Source organism: Camelus ferus, chromosome 12, assembly GCF_009834535.1.
Source record: "Camelus ferus isolate YT-003-E chromosome 12, BCGSAC_Cfer_1.0, whole genome shotgun sequence".
NCBI classification, from domain to species: domain Eukaryota; kingdom Metazoa; phylum Chordata; class Mammalia; order Artiodactyla; family Camelidae; genus Camelus; species Camelus ferus.
Genome location: NC_045707.1, coordinates 65,152,260 through 65,169,395, shown reverse-complemented (window position 1 = coordinate 65,169,395; position 17,136 = coordinate 65,152,260). Strand labels below are relative to the sequence as shown.

Genomic DNA, 17,136 nt, shown 5'->3' with positions numbered 1-17,136 from the left:
TGTCCTGTAGTTTTGCTTTTTCTGAAATGGCACATAAATGAAGCCAGATGATCTATAGCATCATGAGACTGGCTTCTCTCATTAAGCATAATATTTTTGTTCATTCCTTTTTATTGCTGAGAAAAACCCTTTTGGATCATTGTAACACAGTTTGTTTATCCAGACAATCAAGGAAATTTTGATTATTTCCAGTTTGGGGTAATTATGAATAGCTTCCATAAATCTTCATACAGAGGCTTTTTTTTGTGGGTGATCAGGAGTTTTAATTTCTCTAGGGTAATGTCTTGGATAAAGTCTGCTGGGTCACATTGTTAAGTGGAAGCCTAACTTTATAAAAATTGCTTCTAGAGTGGCCATGACATTTTGCATTACCACTACAGTGTATGAGACAGCCGATTGCTTCTCTTCATCACCAGTTTTCGAAATGGTCAGTTTTAAAATATTTTATTATAGTCATTGTAATAGATTTATAGTGGTATCTCATTTTGCTTTAATCTGCATCTTCCTATCAATGAATGATGTTGAGCATCGTTTCATATGCTTGTTTGCCATTCATATATTTTCCTTGGTCAAGTGTTTGTTCAAACTTCTTTCCCATTAAAAAAAAATTAAGTGTTCTCTTATCTTTGAGTTTAGAAAATTCTTTTAAATATTCTGGATATAAGATCTTTGTCGGATATGGGATTCATGAATACTTTCTCCCAATCTATAACTTATGTTTCATACTCTTAACAATGTCTTTCCCAGAGCAAAACTTTAAATTTTGATGATGTCTAATAGATCAAAACATTCTTAAGTAGTTTGTGCTTTATATCTAAGAAATATAGATATTGCCTAATTTAAGTTCCCAAAGACTTTCTCCTGTTTTCTTCTAAAAGTTTCAGTTTTATATTTAGGTCTATGATCCATTTTGAGTTAATTTTAAGCTTTGAGATATGGGTTGAGATTAATTTCTTTGTGTGTAGATGTCCAGTTACTTCAGAATCCTTTCTTGAATAACCTTTCTCCATCGAATCGTCTTTACACTGTTGTAAGAAGTCAGTTGACCATATTTGTGTGGATCTACCTAGACACTTTATTCTATTCCATTAATCTATGTATCTACTATTTCGCCAGTACCATATTATCTTATCTTGATTACTGTACCTTTATCACAAGTCTTAAAACCATATAGTGTAAGTTCTCCAAATTTGTCTTCTTTTTCAAAATTGTTTTAGTTATTCTAGTTCCTCTGACTTACCACAAAAATATTAAAACCAGCTTGTTTATATCTGTATAATCCTGTTGGGATGTAGATTAAGATTGTTATTTAGTTTAGAGATCCATTTGGGGAAAACTGACATCTTAACAAAATTGGATCTTCCAATTCATGAACATAGTGTGTCTCTCCATTTATTTAGACCTTCTTCGCTTTCTTTCATCAGTGTTTTATAGGTTTATCATAAAAATCTTGTATATATTTTGTTTAGATCTATACCTAAATATTTCATGGTTTCCTTTGAGTTATTGTAAATAATAGTGGGTTTTTTTTCAAATTTTAGATTCTAATTATTCATTGCCAATATATAGAACTATTATTGATTTTTATATTTTGGGCTTTGGCTCAGCAATCTTAATGAAACCATTTATTAAGAGCTTTTTTGTATATTTCTTAGAATTTTATATCTTGACAATCATGTCTTCTGCAAATTGGGACAGTCATATGCCTTTCTTTCAAAACTACATGCCTTTGAATACTTTTTCTTGCCTTATTAACCTCGGTAGGACTTTGGCTTTAATGTTGAGTAGGGAAGTACACAGATCAGACATCCTTGCCTTGTTTCTGATCTTAGAGGGTAATTGTTTAGTTTTTTATTATTAAGTATATTGTAGCCATAAGCTTTTTACAATGCCTTTGGTTAGCTCAAGGAGATTCTCTTCTACTCCTAGTTTGCTGACAATTGTTATCATGAGTGTATTTTGAATTTTGTCAAATGTTATTTCTATATTTATTAATACAATCAGATGTTTGTTTCCCCTGCCGTTAATATGGTAGATTACTTTGCTCAATTTTTGAATATTGAACCAACCTTGTATTCCTGGATAAACCTCAGTTAGTTTTGAAGTATTATCTTTTTATGTATTGCTGGATTCAATTTGCTAAAATTACATTGAGGATTTTGCATCTATGTCCCCAGTTTTCTTTTCTTATGTAATATATTTCTGGCTTTGGTATCAGGATAATTATAGACTTCTAAAATTAGTTGGGAACTGTTTCCTCCTCTTTAAATTCTCTGGGTGAGATTATGTGGAATTGGATTTATTTTTTTTCTTAAGTGTTTGATAGAATTAACCAGTGAAAGCTTCTGTGCCTATAGCTTTCTTTGTTGGAAGACCTTAAATATGAAGTAAATTCATCAAATAAATTCAGAACTATTTATGTTATCTCCTTTTGCTTGAATGAGTTTTGGTGGCTTATTTTTTCCCCAAGGAATTGATTCATTTCATTGTCAACCTTATGGGCACAGAGCTGTTCATAGTATTTACTACCCTTTTTTCAGGCTCTGAGGAGTCTGTATTGATGTTTTCTCATCTGTTTCATGTATTGGTAATTTCTTTTCTCTCTCTTTTTGATCAGTCTGTTTAGACATTTGTCAGTTTTGTTGATCTTTTCAAATAAGTGACTTGGTTTCACTGATTTTCTCTATTGTGTTTGTTTTCAGTTTCACTGATTTCTACTCATTGTTTCCTTCTTCTTACTTTGCGTTTAGTTCACTCTTCTGTTTTTAGTTTCTTGAGGTGGAAGCTCAGTTCTTGATTTGAGACCATTCTTTGTTTTCTAATTTAATCATTCAATACCATACATTTCCCTCTCTGTATGGCTTTAGCTGCCTTCCTCAGTTTTTGATATATTATATTTCAATTTTTCTTCAGCTCAAAATATCTCCTAATTTTTCTTGAGACATGAACTTTAACTTATGGGTTGTTGGAATTGGGTTGTTTAATTTCCAAATATTTGGAAATTTTCCATATATTTTTCTGTTACTGATTCCTAGTTTAATTCCATTATGGACAGAGAACATTATATAATTCTAATTCTTTTAAATTTGTTAAGGTTTGCTTTATGACCCAAGATATGGTCTATCTTGGTGAATGTTCCATGTGCACTTGAAATGAATGTGCATTCTGCTGTTGTTGGGTCAAATGTTCTATAAATACTAATTAGGTCAATTTAGTTGACATTGTTGTTCAGGTTTTCTATAGCCTTACTGGTTTTTGTCTACTTCTTTTATCTGTTACTGTGGGGACTGTAAAGTCCTCAAGAATGATTGCGGATTTAGGGTTCTCAGTTAAGTTCTTTTTGTCTCAGCACTGTCTTCTGTCTTCTGACCTCCATGGTTTCTAATGGGAAATAGGCAGTTATTTAAATCATTGTTCCCTTGTATGTAATATGTCATTTTTCTCCGCTTGTAAGATATTATTTCATCTTTGGCTCTCAGCAATTTTATTATAATGTGGCTGGGTATGGGCATGGTTTTCTTTGAGATTATACTTTGTGGGATTTGCTCAACTTTTTGAATCTGTAAATTTATGTTTTTCCACTACATTTAGGAAGTTTTTAACTGTTATTTCTTCACATTTATGTTTCTGTACTAATGTCTTTCTTTCCTCTGTCTAGGACTCCAATGAAACAAATGTTAGACCTCTGACATTGTACACAGGTCCCTGATTTTTTAAATCTTTTTTTCTCTCAGTTGTTTATATTGGATAATTTCTGTTGATTTGTCTTTAAGTTCACTGACCCTTCCCTGTCATCTCCATTCTGTTATTAAGCCCATTTTGACACTCCTGTAAATGCCCTTCCACCTTTCCCCTATGACAGAGAGTGAAACCAGACCTAAATCCCAATTGTAACAGGGAAATCTATTTGCAGATATTTCTGGTACCTGGCTTTTGTTGCTCTTTGCCAACAAAAACATCCTTGCCAAAGTGACTGTGGGAAGCAGGGAGGATCAACATTTTTCAAACTAGTCAAATATGCACACATTGCACGCACACGCGCGCGCACACACACACACACACACACACACACACTGGTGGATTCCCACATATCTAAGCCCACACTCTGAGCTGGCTGTTCTGCTCCAGGCACTGCATTGGTTTAACCCAGACACCAACTCCCCTTGTGCCTGCACTCACATTCCTCTCAGTCCATCCACGCAGCTGCCATGATTCCTGTAAGAAGGATGGACAATGAATATATCCTTACCATCTCTGGCCTGGAAACAACCTGCCAGAAGCTGTCTGATTTCTTTCCCCTACATGGCTTTTCCTAAATAGGAGGTAGAGCTGGTTCCATTGGGGTTCTGTTTAATTATCTGGATCACTTTTATAACTAGAAGAATGAACTTTAGCTGTTTGTAGGGAAAAGTGAACAAGTTTTATTCAAAGAGCTGTCTTTCTACCTGGGAGGTCGGAAATCTGTCATATGATTTTAGTCTCCAGGATGATAATTTTCCTTCCTACAAGACTAGAAATGTCTCTTCACAGATGATTGCTATTGAGATTCCCACATGGTTTGCCCAGTCAGATTCACTTTCTACATTTGGGGGTGGATGGGTGGGGTTTGTAAGTGAAGTAGAGGGAGTTAACATTGCTGAGCATTTACCAAGTGTTAGGTATTGTTCTTTGCACTTTACATATTCATGTATTTAATTACATATTTGATTTCACACTTTTCATTCGCTTAACAACTGTGCCAAATTGGCACAGTATTATCCATATTTTACAGATGAGGAAGCTGAGGTATGAGGAGGTTAAGTAACTCTTCATAGGTCAATAAGTGGCAAAGCTGGGATTACAATGTGCCTGGCTCTAGAACACCTGCCTTTTCTTCTATATGCAGCTTTTAGAGTTATTTATATTTTAGAAGACATTTTAGAGGAATGTGACTCTCAAGGAAATTTGTTAAATGTGTCTAAAATTATCTGCCAAAAGGTGTGACTCAGAATGGATCCTGAACCATAGTTTGCAAAGATTGTCAGAGTTCACGCCCGTTAAAGGGAAGTCTTATGATCAGATAACCTGCCATTGCTTGATAAAAACTGCTCAGGTGCATGCAGTTAAGTGGAACTGCAATAAAGATCTAAGAGAGAGAGAGAGATCTGAGAAGTGGAAACAGGTCCCATCCATGACCATGGAGTTGTTGGACTGGTTCAATGGTCATTACATCTATATACAACCTATTCAAATACTTCAAGTGTTGGGTGTTTCTAAATACAAGGCTCTTTTTTTGCAGGTTAGTTGCATTGCTGACGTAGCCCTGCGATGCAGTTTTTCTTGCCTGGGCTCACAGCTAATAAGTAGCAGAGCTGGGATTCTAATATGAATTTACTACAAACCCTGAGTTACTTCTCCTCTACTATATTGCCCATGGATTGTGCCTTTAAAAAAAAATGTCAATGACAACACTTTAAGCAATTTAAGAAACCAGGAAGAGAAGAGGTAAAATTGTCATTATATGCAGATGACATAATATGATATATAGAAAACCCTAACAACTCCACATGAAAACTACTAGACTGATAAACGGATTCAGCAAAGTAGCAGGATACAACATTAACATACAGAAGTCTGTTGCATTTCTTTACATTAACAATGAAATAACAGAAAGGGGAAGTAAAAAGACAAGCCCTTTTTAGACTGCATCAAAAAATGAAATAGTTAGGAATAAACCTGACCAAAGAGGTAAAAGACTTATATGCTGAGAACTATGAAACATTGATAAAGGAAATTGAATATGATTCAAAGAAATGGGAAGAAATGATAATGGGAAGAAATGGAAAGAAATGGGAATCATGATCTTCGATTGGAAGAATTATTATTGTTAAAATGGTCATACCACCCAAAGAAATCTACATGTTTAATGCGATCCCTATTAAATTATCCATGACATTTTTCACAGAATGAGAACAAATAATCCTAAAATTTATATGGAATCACAAAAGACCCAGAATTGCCAAAGCAATATTGAAGAAAAAGAACAAAGCTGGAGGCATAACCCTCCAAGACCTCATGACAATTCTACAAAGCTACAGTAATCAAAAGAGTATGGTCTTGGCAAAAAAAAGAAACATTAATGGAACAGAATAGAGTGCCCAGGAATAAACCCACACACCTATGGCCAATTAATTGTCAACAAAAAAGGCAAGAATATACAATGGAGAAACGATAGTCTCTTCAACATGTGGTGCTGGGAAAGCTGGACAGTGGCATGAAAATCAATGAAGTTATAACACACCCTCATACAATACACAAAAATAAACTCAAAGTGGTTTAGAGACTTAAATATAAAACATGACATCAAACTCCTAGAAGAGAACATAGGCAAACTATTCTCTGACATAATTCAATGTTTTTCTTAGGTCAGTCTCCCAAGGCAAAAGAAATAAAAGCAAAAATAAACAAATGGGACCTAATCAAACTTATAAGCTTTTGCACCACAAAGGAAATGATAAGTAAAATGAAAAGACAACCTACAGACTGGGAGAAAATATTTGCAAAGGATGCAACTGACAAGCTCTTAATTTCCAAAATATACAAACAACTCATACAACTCAACAACAAAAAAACAAACAACCCAATCAAAAAATGGGCAGAAGACCTAAATAGACATTTCTCCAAAGAAGACATCTGGATGGCCAATAGGCACATGAAAAGATGGTCAACATCGTTAATTATTACAGCAACGCAAATTGAAACTACAATGAGGTACCACCTCACACTGGTCAGAATGGTCATCAATAAAAAGTCTACAAATAACAAATGCTGAAGAGGGTGTGGAGAAAAGGGAACCCTTTTACACTGTTGGTGGGTAGGTAAATTGGTGTAGCCACTATGGAGAACAGTATGGAAGTTCCTTAAAAACTAAAAACTAAAAATAGATTCAGCGACCCCACTCCTGGGCATATATCCACAGAAAACTCTACTTGAAAAGATACATGCACCCACAATGCTTATAGCAGCACTATTTACAATAGCCAATACATAGAAGCAGCCTGAATGTCCATCAACAGATGAATGGATAAAGAAGATGTGGTGTACACACACACACACACACACACACACACACACACACACACACACACACACACAATGGAATACTACTCAGCCATAAAAAAGAATAAAGTAATGCCATTTGCAGCAACATGGATGGACCTAGAGATCATCATACTAAGTGAAGTCAGTCAAAAAGAGAAAGACAAATACCATATATCACTTACATGTGGAATCTGAAATACAACACAAGTGAATTTATTTATGAAACAGAAACAGACTCACAGACATAGAAAACAGACTTATAGTTACCACAGGGGGTGGGGGACAGATAAACTAGGAGTTTGGGATTAGCAAATACAAACTACTATATATAAAATAAACAACAAGGTCCTGCTGTATAGCACAGGGAACTATATTCAATATTCTATAATACACCATAATGGAAAAGAATATGAATATATATATATATGAAAACACTAGGCTGTAAAATTTCTGGGAGTAAACTTGAATCTCAGAGGCAGATTTTCAAATTTCAAATATATTTAAAAATGAAATTATTGGCTTTGTAAAACAGATGTCTCTAAATGCTCTATGGGAAACTGGTCCCATGAGATGCTGTGGGGGAGAAAAATAGAAGTTTCGTGATCAATAACAAGCTTGTGGCTCACTGGCTTAAACAAAATGAAATGAATTTCTTTACTTCAGGACTTCTCAGAGCCTTTGATGTGTTAATGTGCAAGTGGGAAAGGGACATGGTATACAGTGTTACTCAAACTTACTTGGCCTTGGACCCCTCTGGGGAGGCATGTACTCATGTATAAGCAATGGGATATGCTGCTCCAGACATTCTCATCTTTCTGGATGAATCTAATTGGTATGTTGATCTGGGGGCAGTTCTGTCAGGGTGGGAAGCTTTCTGAAAATTGCCCTTAATCCTGTATTGCCTTGTGTGGTGGAGTCCAGGGCAGCTGTCTGTCCAGGATGAGTGGGAGCAGGCTTGAAGTCTCTCTCTGATTCCCTAGGTTAGCCAGCCAGTTACCTACTAGGCATACAGGTGAGCTGTGGTGGTTGGACATACTGGAACACGTCCAGGTAAGGAGTGCTGCTTGGAGGGTAGTAGGCTAGAGATTTAGGGGACAGCATAATTTCCTGGAGGTTGCAGTGAAAAAGGACAAGAAGTGTGTGTGTGTGTGTGTGCACGCGCGTGTGTGTGTAGAGGAAGGAAGGCTCTGGAAAAATGACCAGTAAATCTGCAAGACAAGCTTTGTTTCCTTCAAAAATTGCTCACAGCTTCACCTGCTTCCTTCCTTTACTCAAAGTGAGGGCCAGGTTGCAGCATCTTCAGCATCACCTGGGAGCTGGGAATGTAGCATCTCAGACCCTGCCCCCCCAAAGGCTAAATCAGAACCTGCATTTTTAACAAGATCCCCGTGGGATTCACATGGACATTACAGTTGGAGAAGCTCCGCTTTAGGTCACAGGAGCATGCCTCTTTCCCCATCCCTCCCCAGACCCAAACCAAGAACACACAGTTCTGAGTGTGTTCAGTGGAAGTAGAGAGCAGACTGAGCTTTGGGCTGACCTTGAAGTCCGCTGATGGTAAGAGGAACTAGCTGAGGGAATTGAGGTGGCTCTTAACCACAGGTTTGAATGGGTGACTTCATAGAAGGGGACCCTAGAGACATTAGGTCCATGAGGAATCAACTCCAGGTTTCATTTCATTTCATTCTAATGGTTGAGCTCAAGTACCTCGTGTTCTGGGTTTCACATAGGACTTGGTGTATTGGGTCTGGATGGCAAAATGAGTTAGGAGTCAATGACCAGCTTTATGTTTTAGTTCTGCTGCCGTCGAGTGGGGCTGATAAACTCTTTATTGTGATGTTGTGAAAGGGAGTGAGGTAATCCATCTAATTCTATGAGATGAGCTTGTAAAAGGCTGAGTTCATTGACCGGTTTGATTTCTGGGTTCACACTGATGCTAGAGGAGAAAAGCTATACAAAGTTTCGGGATAAAACATTATCAGTGACTTCTCGGTTCTAAAGATATTTGTAGGAAATGAAATAACCTCTAGTAATTTATTTGATTGGGATATTTAAATATCTGTATTGAAAAAAAAATTGTGTTCTTTAGAGCATAAACTCTGGTGATAAATCCTTTGACTCCAGCTTGACTATTGGCCAAATGAATAATCTCGGGTAAGTTACTTAACCTCATCAAGCCTTAGTTCCATTGCCTGTGGACCAGGGCGAATAACAGTACCTTTTCCTACGGTGGTAGCAGGAATAGATGAGGCAACAATGCAAAGGCTTAGCCCAGTGCCTGGACCAGAGCAGGTCCTCCACGAAGGTTGTCTGTTTCTAAAGCAGCAGAGGAGAGTGGTGAGGTGTCAGGGTCCTTGCAGTTTGCCAAGATAGGGCTAAAGGGGAGGGGTGGCATTTTGCTTTTCTTGCTTCCACTGCCCTGTCATGAAATGATTTTCTTGGGCTGCTTTGTCCACTGACAGCATTTCTGCCAAGGCTCTTTCCCATCCCAGCTTCCCGGGTGGTGGGTACAAACCCTAACCAAGTTGATCAAGTTTTTATTGAGTGCCTACTGGGTGCTCACCACCGGGCACTGTGCAGGACGGACACACACACACACAGAGTATTAAGACATGCTTTTAAGTGAATGTCCACATGGGAGAACACGAATCACACCCACGAAAAATTGGAGCAAATACTTTCAGTACCAACTATTTTTATAACTAAGTAATGGGGTACAACAGTAAACCAGAACAGAGGAAGTCCCGGCTAATAGTTTAACAAGGGCCACGGGGTGGAAAGCAGTCTGCCCTGGCAGGGCACCCAGGCAGTTTTCTTTGTGTTGGTGTTGATAATGATAAAAAGCAGATTGACTTTTTGTGGGTTTAAGTATTGTGTTTAAATTCTCAGCAAATAATGCGTTTCCTTATCGCCCGCTCCTGGGGACAGCTGCTCCCATCCCTTCACTCTTGGTGCTCCATTGTTGTCATGCGACTCTAGAGGGAAGAGAAGGGCAATGACACACAGTATAAAGTCATCAGTAAGACGAAGGAAAGTAAGCGTCAGGTAGGGGAGTAGAAAGTGACAGGTGGGAGGAAAGCCATGTTAGACTGGTGGTCAGGAAAGCCCACTAACATTTAATGTAATTGTTGATATTTCATTTAATTCTGCCATTTTATTATTTGTCTTTTTTAAAAAAATCCCTTCTATTTCTTATTCCTCTGTAACTGCATGTGTGCGGTCAGCCCCACACATTGATGGATGGCTCAGGGTTGAGCCACACACTTGGCTGGAGTTTATACGCAGAGTTTGGAGTTTCCCCCTCTCTGGCTCCCATTCCCAAGGCTTCCCTTTCACTTTCAGTAGCTATGTTTGCCCAAGACTCTGTCCTCTGGTTCTTTAGGTCTGAAAGATTGTGGGTTTCTGTTGGAGTTTTCACTATTCTGTGGTTCTGACTTCAAGGCTAAAAGCTGTAAATAGATAACTCACCCCATGCCATTACCTTCTTCCAAGTTTCAGTGCCCCTTCAGAATCTTCTTACTTTTGTCTACTTTCCAGTATCTTCAAGTATATATATATATATATATATGTAATTTTAAAAAAAATTTTCCAGAGTTGATGGTTTTATCCGTGGGAAGGTCAGGTCTGGTAGGAGCACCCCAGTCTTATCAGACACAGAAGAGCTCTGTGTGATTCTTTGCATTCCTCATGTACCTGGTTGTCTGTTCTGTCTTTAATGGCAAACGCTCTCTGAAAATGTCTGGTCCTTCACTATTGGTTCCTGTTTAAGAAATTCTGTGGCAAGTCGTTACTCTCAAAGAATGAGTTTCATTGCAGAGTGACCCAACAGGGGATGGCCATTTCATTTCCTTAGGTGACTCCCAAATATCATTTTTCCCCCTGAGGACATTCAATTTTTTTTGGGGGGGGGAATAATCCTTCAGTTTCTTACTGTGGGAAGTCAGCTTGGATGCCTGCAAAGCCGAGTTGGAGAAGGGTCTCAGAGTTCAGCTTTTAGACTTTTAATGAATCCTTCTATTTTTAGCCCAGTAGCTCCATAGTCTCCCTGGATCCAACTCTCCAGAGAGTAAAGCTTTCCAATTTCTTCTGAGATGAAGGAGGACGTGGGCTGGCTGTACCGACTGGGGAGGCTGATGTAAGGGTTCACCTGTTCCCTAATCATTCTTTCAATCCATCTTTCACTTTTGGTTCCACCTTACCCCTGAATTCAGAGGCTGCTGGTGATGCCAATATCTTGGGCTTTTCTGGAGTTGTATGCAAGTTGGATAATGTCTTGTTGGCTCCTACGTCCCCTCCGCCACTCGCAGGCAGTCTTGTTTTTGCTTTTCCCTTCTGCCGAATCAGTTAGCATCCACCCTACTTCTGTCTGCCACAGTGTTATCGAAATACGGTCTGTTGCGGTCTCTGCACAACATGCTCTCTGTCCTTATGTGTTTATGCCTCTTTAGGTCTTTTCTTTCATTTGGGTGGAATTTTTGGAGGAAGGTAAATGTGTGTTCTCTCTTCCCTTATTAATAAAAAGTGAATAAACTATAAAGGATCAACCTGTGGCGGAAACATACCTTTTCTAGTAAATAATAAAAACAGACTCCTCTCTTCATTGGATGAGGTTGAAATCTTAATCAATCCAAGAAAAACATGACAGCTCACTCTCCAGCAAGAGAAACAAGTGGAGGATGGTGGTGCTTATATTTAACTTAAAATCACAGATTTTCTGAGCCATAAGAAACTTTTCGAACAGAAAAGGCTGGGTTTTTTTTTTTTTTTTTACAGAAATTTACACCCTTTTTAAAAGCGGTGGCACTCATTTTTTAAAATGAAATTTTACTTACACTTCAATATATAAAACGAAAAAAGTTACACAATTATCCCCCCAGGCATTTAAAATTTTTTCTTTTGTGAAACACCTGAGCTCTTTCCAGGATCTTCGGGAGCACAGATGGAAAACCAGTGCTTTAGTGGTGGCATTTTTCAGTACTGTCACCTGACCATCTCTCCAGGTGTTAGTGCTTTGAGGACGTGAAGAAGCAACAATAATGTTAGTTAAACTTTACTGAGCATCACTGGCGTTTGGAGATGTGTGTTACGCGCTTTTTACCCAGTATCTCATTTAATTTTCACTGTGATGCTTTAGGAAGGCATAATGATTATTCCCATTTTGTAGGTGAGGAACAGAGGCCTGGAGAGGTTAAGTACTTGTTCATGGATAAACAGTTAGGAAGTGGAAGAACTGGGACTCCAACCCAGGTCTGTTAGACTCAGAGCCCACTCAGCGTGACCCTGGGCGGGGTCTGGTGGGCTTTGGCCCCCCCGGGAACACCCAGAACCCTCCCCGGGGGTGCTGTACACAGAGGGCTGCTTCCTGTCTGTGACAACAACGGAACGATGGAATGGGTTACAACAAAAAAGCAACGCTTGTCTCTAATCCTCAGGCAAGGCCAGCTTCCAGATACCCCACCCTATTCTGCGTCAGACTCCTGCTCTCCTCCACAGGTCAGAGGTGAGTGCGATGCGCCTCCCTCCCGCACTGCTTGCTCTGCTCCTGTTCTTTGGGACTGTGCGTGGTGGGGGAGAGGCCTTTCTCACCTGTGTGTTCCCCCAGGTGCGTGCTGCCCGACTCTGACGCCCGCAGCCGGGAGGACCACAGCTGCTTTCCTCCGTGCCGCAGCTGCACCTGCAATGCTGCCTGCACATCTGCCCCCCAGCTCGTCCGGAACCAGCGCCTCTGGCCACACCCACGGCGGCTTTCACAGCTGCTACCCAGACACCAGTCATCTCGTGACCCCCCTGGACCAACCTGGGTCCTCCCACCTGGGGATTGGTTGTTCTTACCATCAGCACCCTCTGTGCCACAGTCCTGGGTAAAGGGCAAGATATTTAGTTATGAAAGACCTCAGAGCAGCCCCCCTCCCCAGCGGTGCAGGTGAAGAGTGAACAGTGGAGTCCTCTCCAGGAGATGGCAGTGTTGAGACATATATCAGACACCCAGGGCCCTTGGCTTCAGACCATCTCTTGATTAACAACACACGAAACCCAAGGTCCTCATTCACTGGCAAGCTAAAATGTCAGAAATGTACAGGGAGATTCTGAGTGATGGAGAAGGCACTGTTTGCGTGCCCAGCCTCAGCGAGACTACTCAAGCAATGAATGAATGAGTTCTCTGAAAACTGTCAATCGTCTTTCTTTTTCAATTGTCTTCATTGATAATCTTTCCTTCTCTTTCTTCTCTTTTTCCCTCCCTCTCTTCTTCCTCTCTTTCATTCCTTCTTCTGGATCTAGAGGAAGGCAAAAAAGGGCGAAGGCCATCAAAACTGCGATAAAATTCCACATGAAGAACATTTTCAGGTTTCAAGTGTGCACTTGCATTTTAAGTATCTTCTGTCTTCTCTGTCTCAGCGAGTCTCCTGCTTTTGGAAATGTTGTCAGTTTATTTTCCAAGCAGGTGAATCCCAGGTCCATCGGAGAGTGAAAAGCTAAGTTTCAGACCAGCAGGGCTCATGGAATGGGAGCTTCTTGCCTCTACTCCATTGCATTGACCTGGTTTTTACTGCAGACTTGCAGGGCTCGAGGAAACTTAACTGACTAGAATTAGTTTTAAGCAGGCCAGGAGCTGAGACCTGGGAAGTTAAATTTGATTTAATAGGACAAGGAGAACAAAGAAAAATCCTAACTTTATTTTGGGTTCTTGATTTTAGAGCCTCGTTGCCATCCACCAAGAAGAGAAAGTGCACACAGATGCTGGAGGATGCCGGGGACGGTCAAGTGTGGGCGCATCACTCCAGACCAAGTGAGCCAACCCGGGGCCCGTTGCTGCCATTCGATCAAGGTTATTTACCAGCCTGGGAGTAGCCCTATGAAATTACGTTCTCTCTAGAGGAAAGGCAGTGACAGGCTCTGGGAGTTGTTTCTTCCCTCTTGATATAATGTTTCATGCAGTCTTCAGTGGGGTCGTAGAGATGCTCCTGGGAAGAGCTGCCATTCTCTCTCTGGCGGAGATGAAATGCTGGTTCTTCCGGTTTTAGGGGCCCTGTGTCTGAGAGCACCCGGGCTCCAGGCCTGGGAAGCTGTACGGTGTGGCAGCCCCTGCAAGAGTCTGCTGGCGAGCTCACTGCTTCGTTCAGCGCAATCCTTCTTGGTAACATGCAGATTCTGACTCAGGTAGGGTCTGAGATTCCGCATTCCCAGCAAGCTCCCAGGCCATGCCGAGGCTGCTGGCTCGTGGAAGGTGCTCGGAGAAGCAGGACTTTAGAGGACTTCTCCGGTGGAGCAGGAAGGTAGACAGCTGAGCTCCGCCAGCACTTGCTTCAAAGGAGCAGGTCCCCCATAGATCTTTGACATTTTGTAAAATCATTTTGAGAAGTCTTTCGGCAGAACCATACGATGCTAAATGGTCGGCCCACCTCGTTCTTTGTCTTATATATCATGTTACACACCATGTTTTGAGCTTGGAGACCTGATGAGGTTGAGAACAAATGGGAGTTTTTGTGCCTGAAGCCTTGAACCTCCAAACTTTCAGGGCAAACACCATGGCACTTACTAGGGAAAAGGATAACAGTATTCCACGCCTGTTCCATCAGCCACTGTAAATGCTCAGTGTGGGCAGTGTGAACGGTGCCCCGCATTCAGGGTACCAAGTCACATGTCCTTCATTCCCATGCATCAGCGTGGCAAGAAGTCCACAACTTCCCTCTTGGGGTCCCCTTCCCACTCTTGTCCCCACGCTCCAGGGGTTTATAGTGCTCAGAGAGCGGGTGTCCATGGCTTTTCCCCTCTTAGGGTTGCCACCTGTGGCTTTCACAGCCACAAAATAAGACCTGGTCCTCTGTGCCCCGTGGAGCCTGCTGGTCCCTTCAGGGACATCTGGCCTCAGCTCCAGCATGGGCTGCGGGGGCCCTTCGGTGGACGGTGACTTCACTTGGCCGAGTCCCACACATTGTCACTCTCTGGGAGTGCCGTGGGGCTGAACTGCATGGGCATCCAGCCATCGTATAAACCAAACCTCTACTGCCTTCTTGGCTTTTGCATGGATTCCCCCATGGCCAGCAGCTGCTTGATTTTTCTTATTCAACCCTAGAAACACAAAATGCTAATTAAAGCCTTGTTTCTGGATAATATAGAGCTCTCTATCCACCTTCCAATGCATGGTTACCCTAATTTCTTCAGGGATCCTTGCATCCCGCCTGTAGCTTCATTATGCTTCTCAAACACAAAAGGCTGAGTAAATTTCTAGCCAGATGAGGGGACCATCTGTTCACTCTCCCACAGATGCACCAGCTCACTGAGAGTACCAGACGAGTCATCCAAAGCTTCCAAGAGTTTTCTCATCAAACCAGATTGCTGCGTGAATCCTCCTGGCCATTTCAGAGTTAAGCTCCACCCTGTGATGATTTTCTGCAGCCTGTCCCTAGAGAGGGCATTGATTTTTCACCCAGAACAGCCATGAAAGAGTAACTGAAATGTCCCAACGGATAGGAATCCTTGCATCCTTTGTTCATTTATTTAAAAAAAATTTTTAAATGGAGGTACTGGGGACTGAACCCAGGACCTCGCACGTGCTAAGCCCACCCCCTACCACAGAGCTATACCCTCCCCCATCCCTTGTATAAATCTTATTTAAAGGTCACTGAAAAACTGTCTAAAGATAATTGGCTCCAGACAGCAGTTCTAGAGTGAACGTGAGTGGGTTCCCAGGGGAATTAAAAAAAAAAATCTGTTAATCCAAATGCCATGTTTTCAGCAAAAGTTTTCCAGTGGAGGACTCATATTTGATGTTGCAGAAGCCCAGGGTTTTACAGAGGTCCCGGGGAAAAAGCACAGGGGTGGAGGAAGGGGGAAACTAGTCTTATGGGCAGGATTTTAAATGGGGGAAGATGTTCTAAATCAAGCAGTGAGATTTTCTGGTGATGCTCTTCCAAGCAATTCATTTTGGTCAAGGGTTCCGAGATGCCTCTCCATAGGGCTCACGGTGTAGAATGACTGGCTTAATTGGGGGCAGATGTGAAATCTTGCTCAGCGAGAAGGCTGTTGCTGGGCAGGCTCCTGCCAGCTGGTTCCTGGCCCCACATGATCTGGACCTCAAATATGAGAGGGTTCCTGGTCCCACCTGATCCAAACTCCAAATATAAGAGGTGACATATGGTTTGAACTTCAAATGTACAAGGGTTTTCCAGAATTGTGGCCTTTAGCCCACAGTGAGAGGTCAATGAGCTGAATTCACACTGTAGAGTCAGGAAAAACATCTGTCTCACTTCTCCAGCAATCAGGGGCTTGTCAAGCCTGACTTTTTTTGATTATCAAATGAAAATCATAATTTTTACTTCACCCATTTCCAAGACTTTTTTTAAGCAATTTTAAGAAAATAGCTTGAAAGACATTCAAGTGCAAGCTGTGAGTTTTCTCCAAAAAGTTGGGACTTGGGCAGTTGGCTGCCTTCCCACTTCTGCTTCTCTCTTCTGTTACATTTTCTCAAGAAATCCTCAGTATAACATAACAGAAGAGAAGGTTTGAATCCTGTCTCTTCCACGTAACAGCTGTGACCCTGGATAAGTTATTTCAGGTCGTTGAACCCCAGTTTCCCCATTTCCTATGACGTAGGAATCTTTACGTCATAATCACTTTGTATATCTGATTGGCTGCATCTGCTAAAACGTATCCAAGGACCCAGTGATATTCCTCCTAGGAGTGTATATGTGCCCACCAAAAGACATCCCACAAATATTCACAGTGACGTTAGTTATAATAACCACAAACTGAAAATAACCCAAATGGCCATCAAGGATAAATTGTAGAATATTCGTGTCGTGGAGTACTATACAGCAACGAAAAAGAACAAACTACTACCCTTTGCAACAATAATAAGTGAATCTCATAAACATAATGCTGGACAAAATAAGCCAACACATGAGAGTACACATCATATCATATCATTTCTATAAACTCCCGTATGGTGTTAGATTGCAGACAGTGATTACTCTTGGGCAGGAGAAAGTAGTAACTGGAAAAGGGCATGAGTGTGTCTCCTAGAGTGCCAAAGGTGTCCTATTTCTTGATCTAGTG

The 17,136-nt window shown here is 40.9% G+C and overlaps 1 protein-coding gene across 1 annotated transcript in view; it reads left to right on the top strand.

Moving 5' to 3' along the window:
• Nucleotides 1–17,136, top strand: part of MYRFL (myelin regulatory factor like) — a 107,111-nt gene that overhangs the window by 30,459 nt on the left and 59,516 nt on the right. The window contains exons 3-5 of the mRNA XM_032493771.1: nucleotides 12,513–12,580; nucleotides 12,683–12,941; nucleotides 13,776–13,906. Coding sequence (XP_032349662.1) covers nucleotides 12,513–12,580; nucleotides 12,683–12,941; nucleotides 13,776–13,906 — 458 coding nt within the window. The remainder of the gene's footprint in view (nucleotides 1–12,512; nucleotides 12,581–12,682; nucleotides 12,942–13,775; nucleotides 13,907–17,136) is intronic.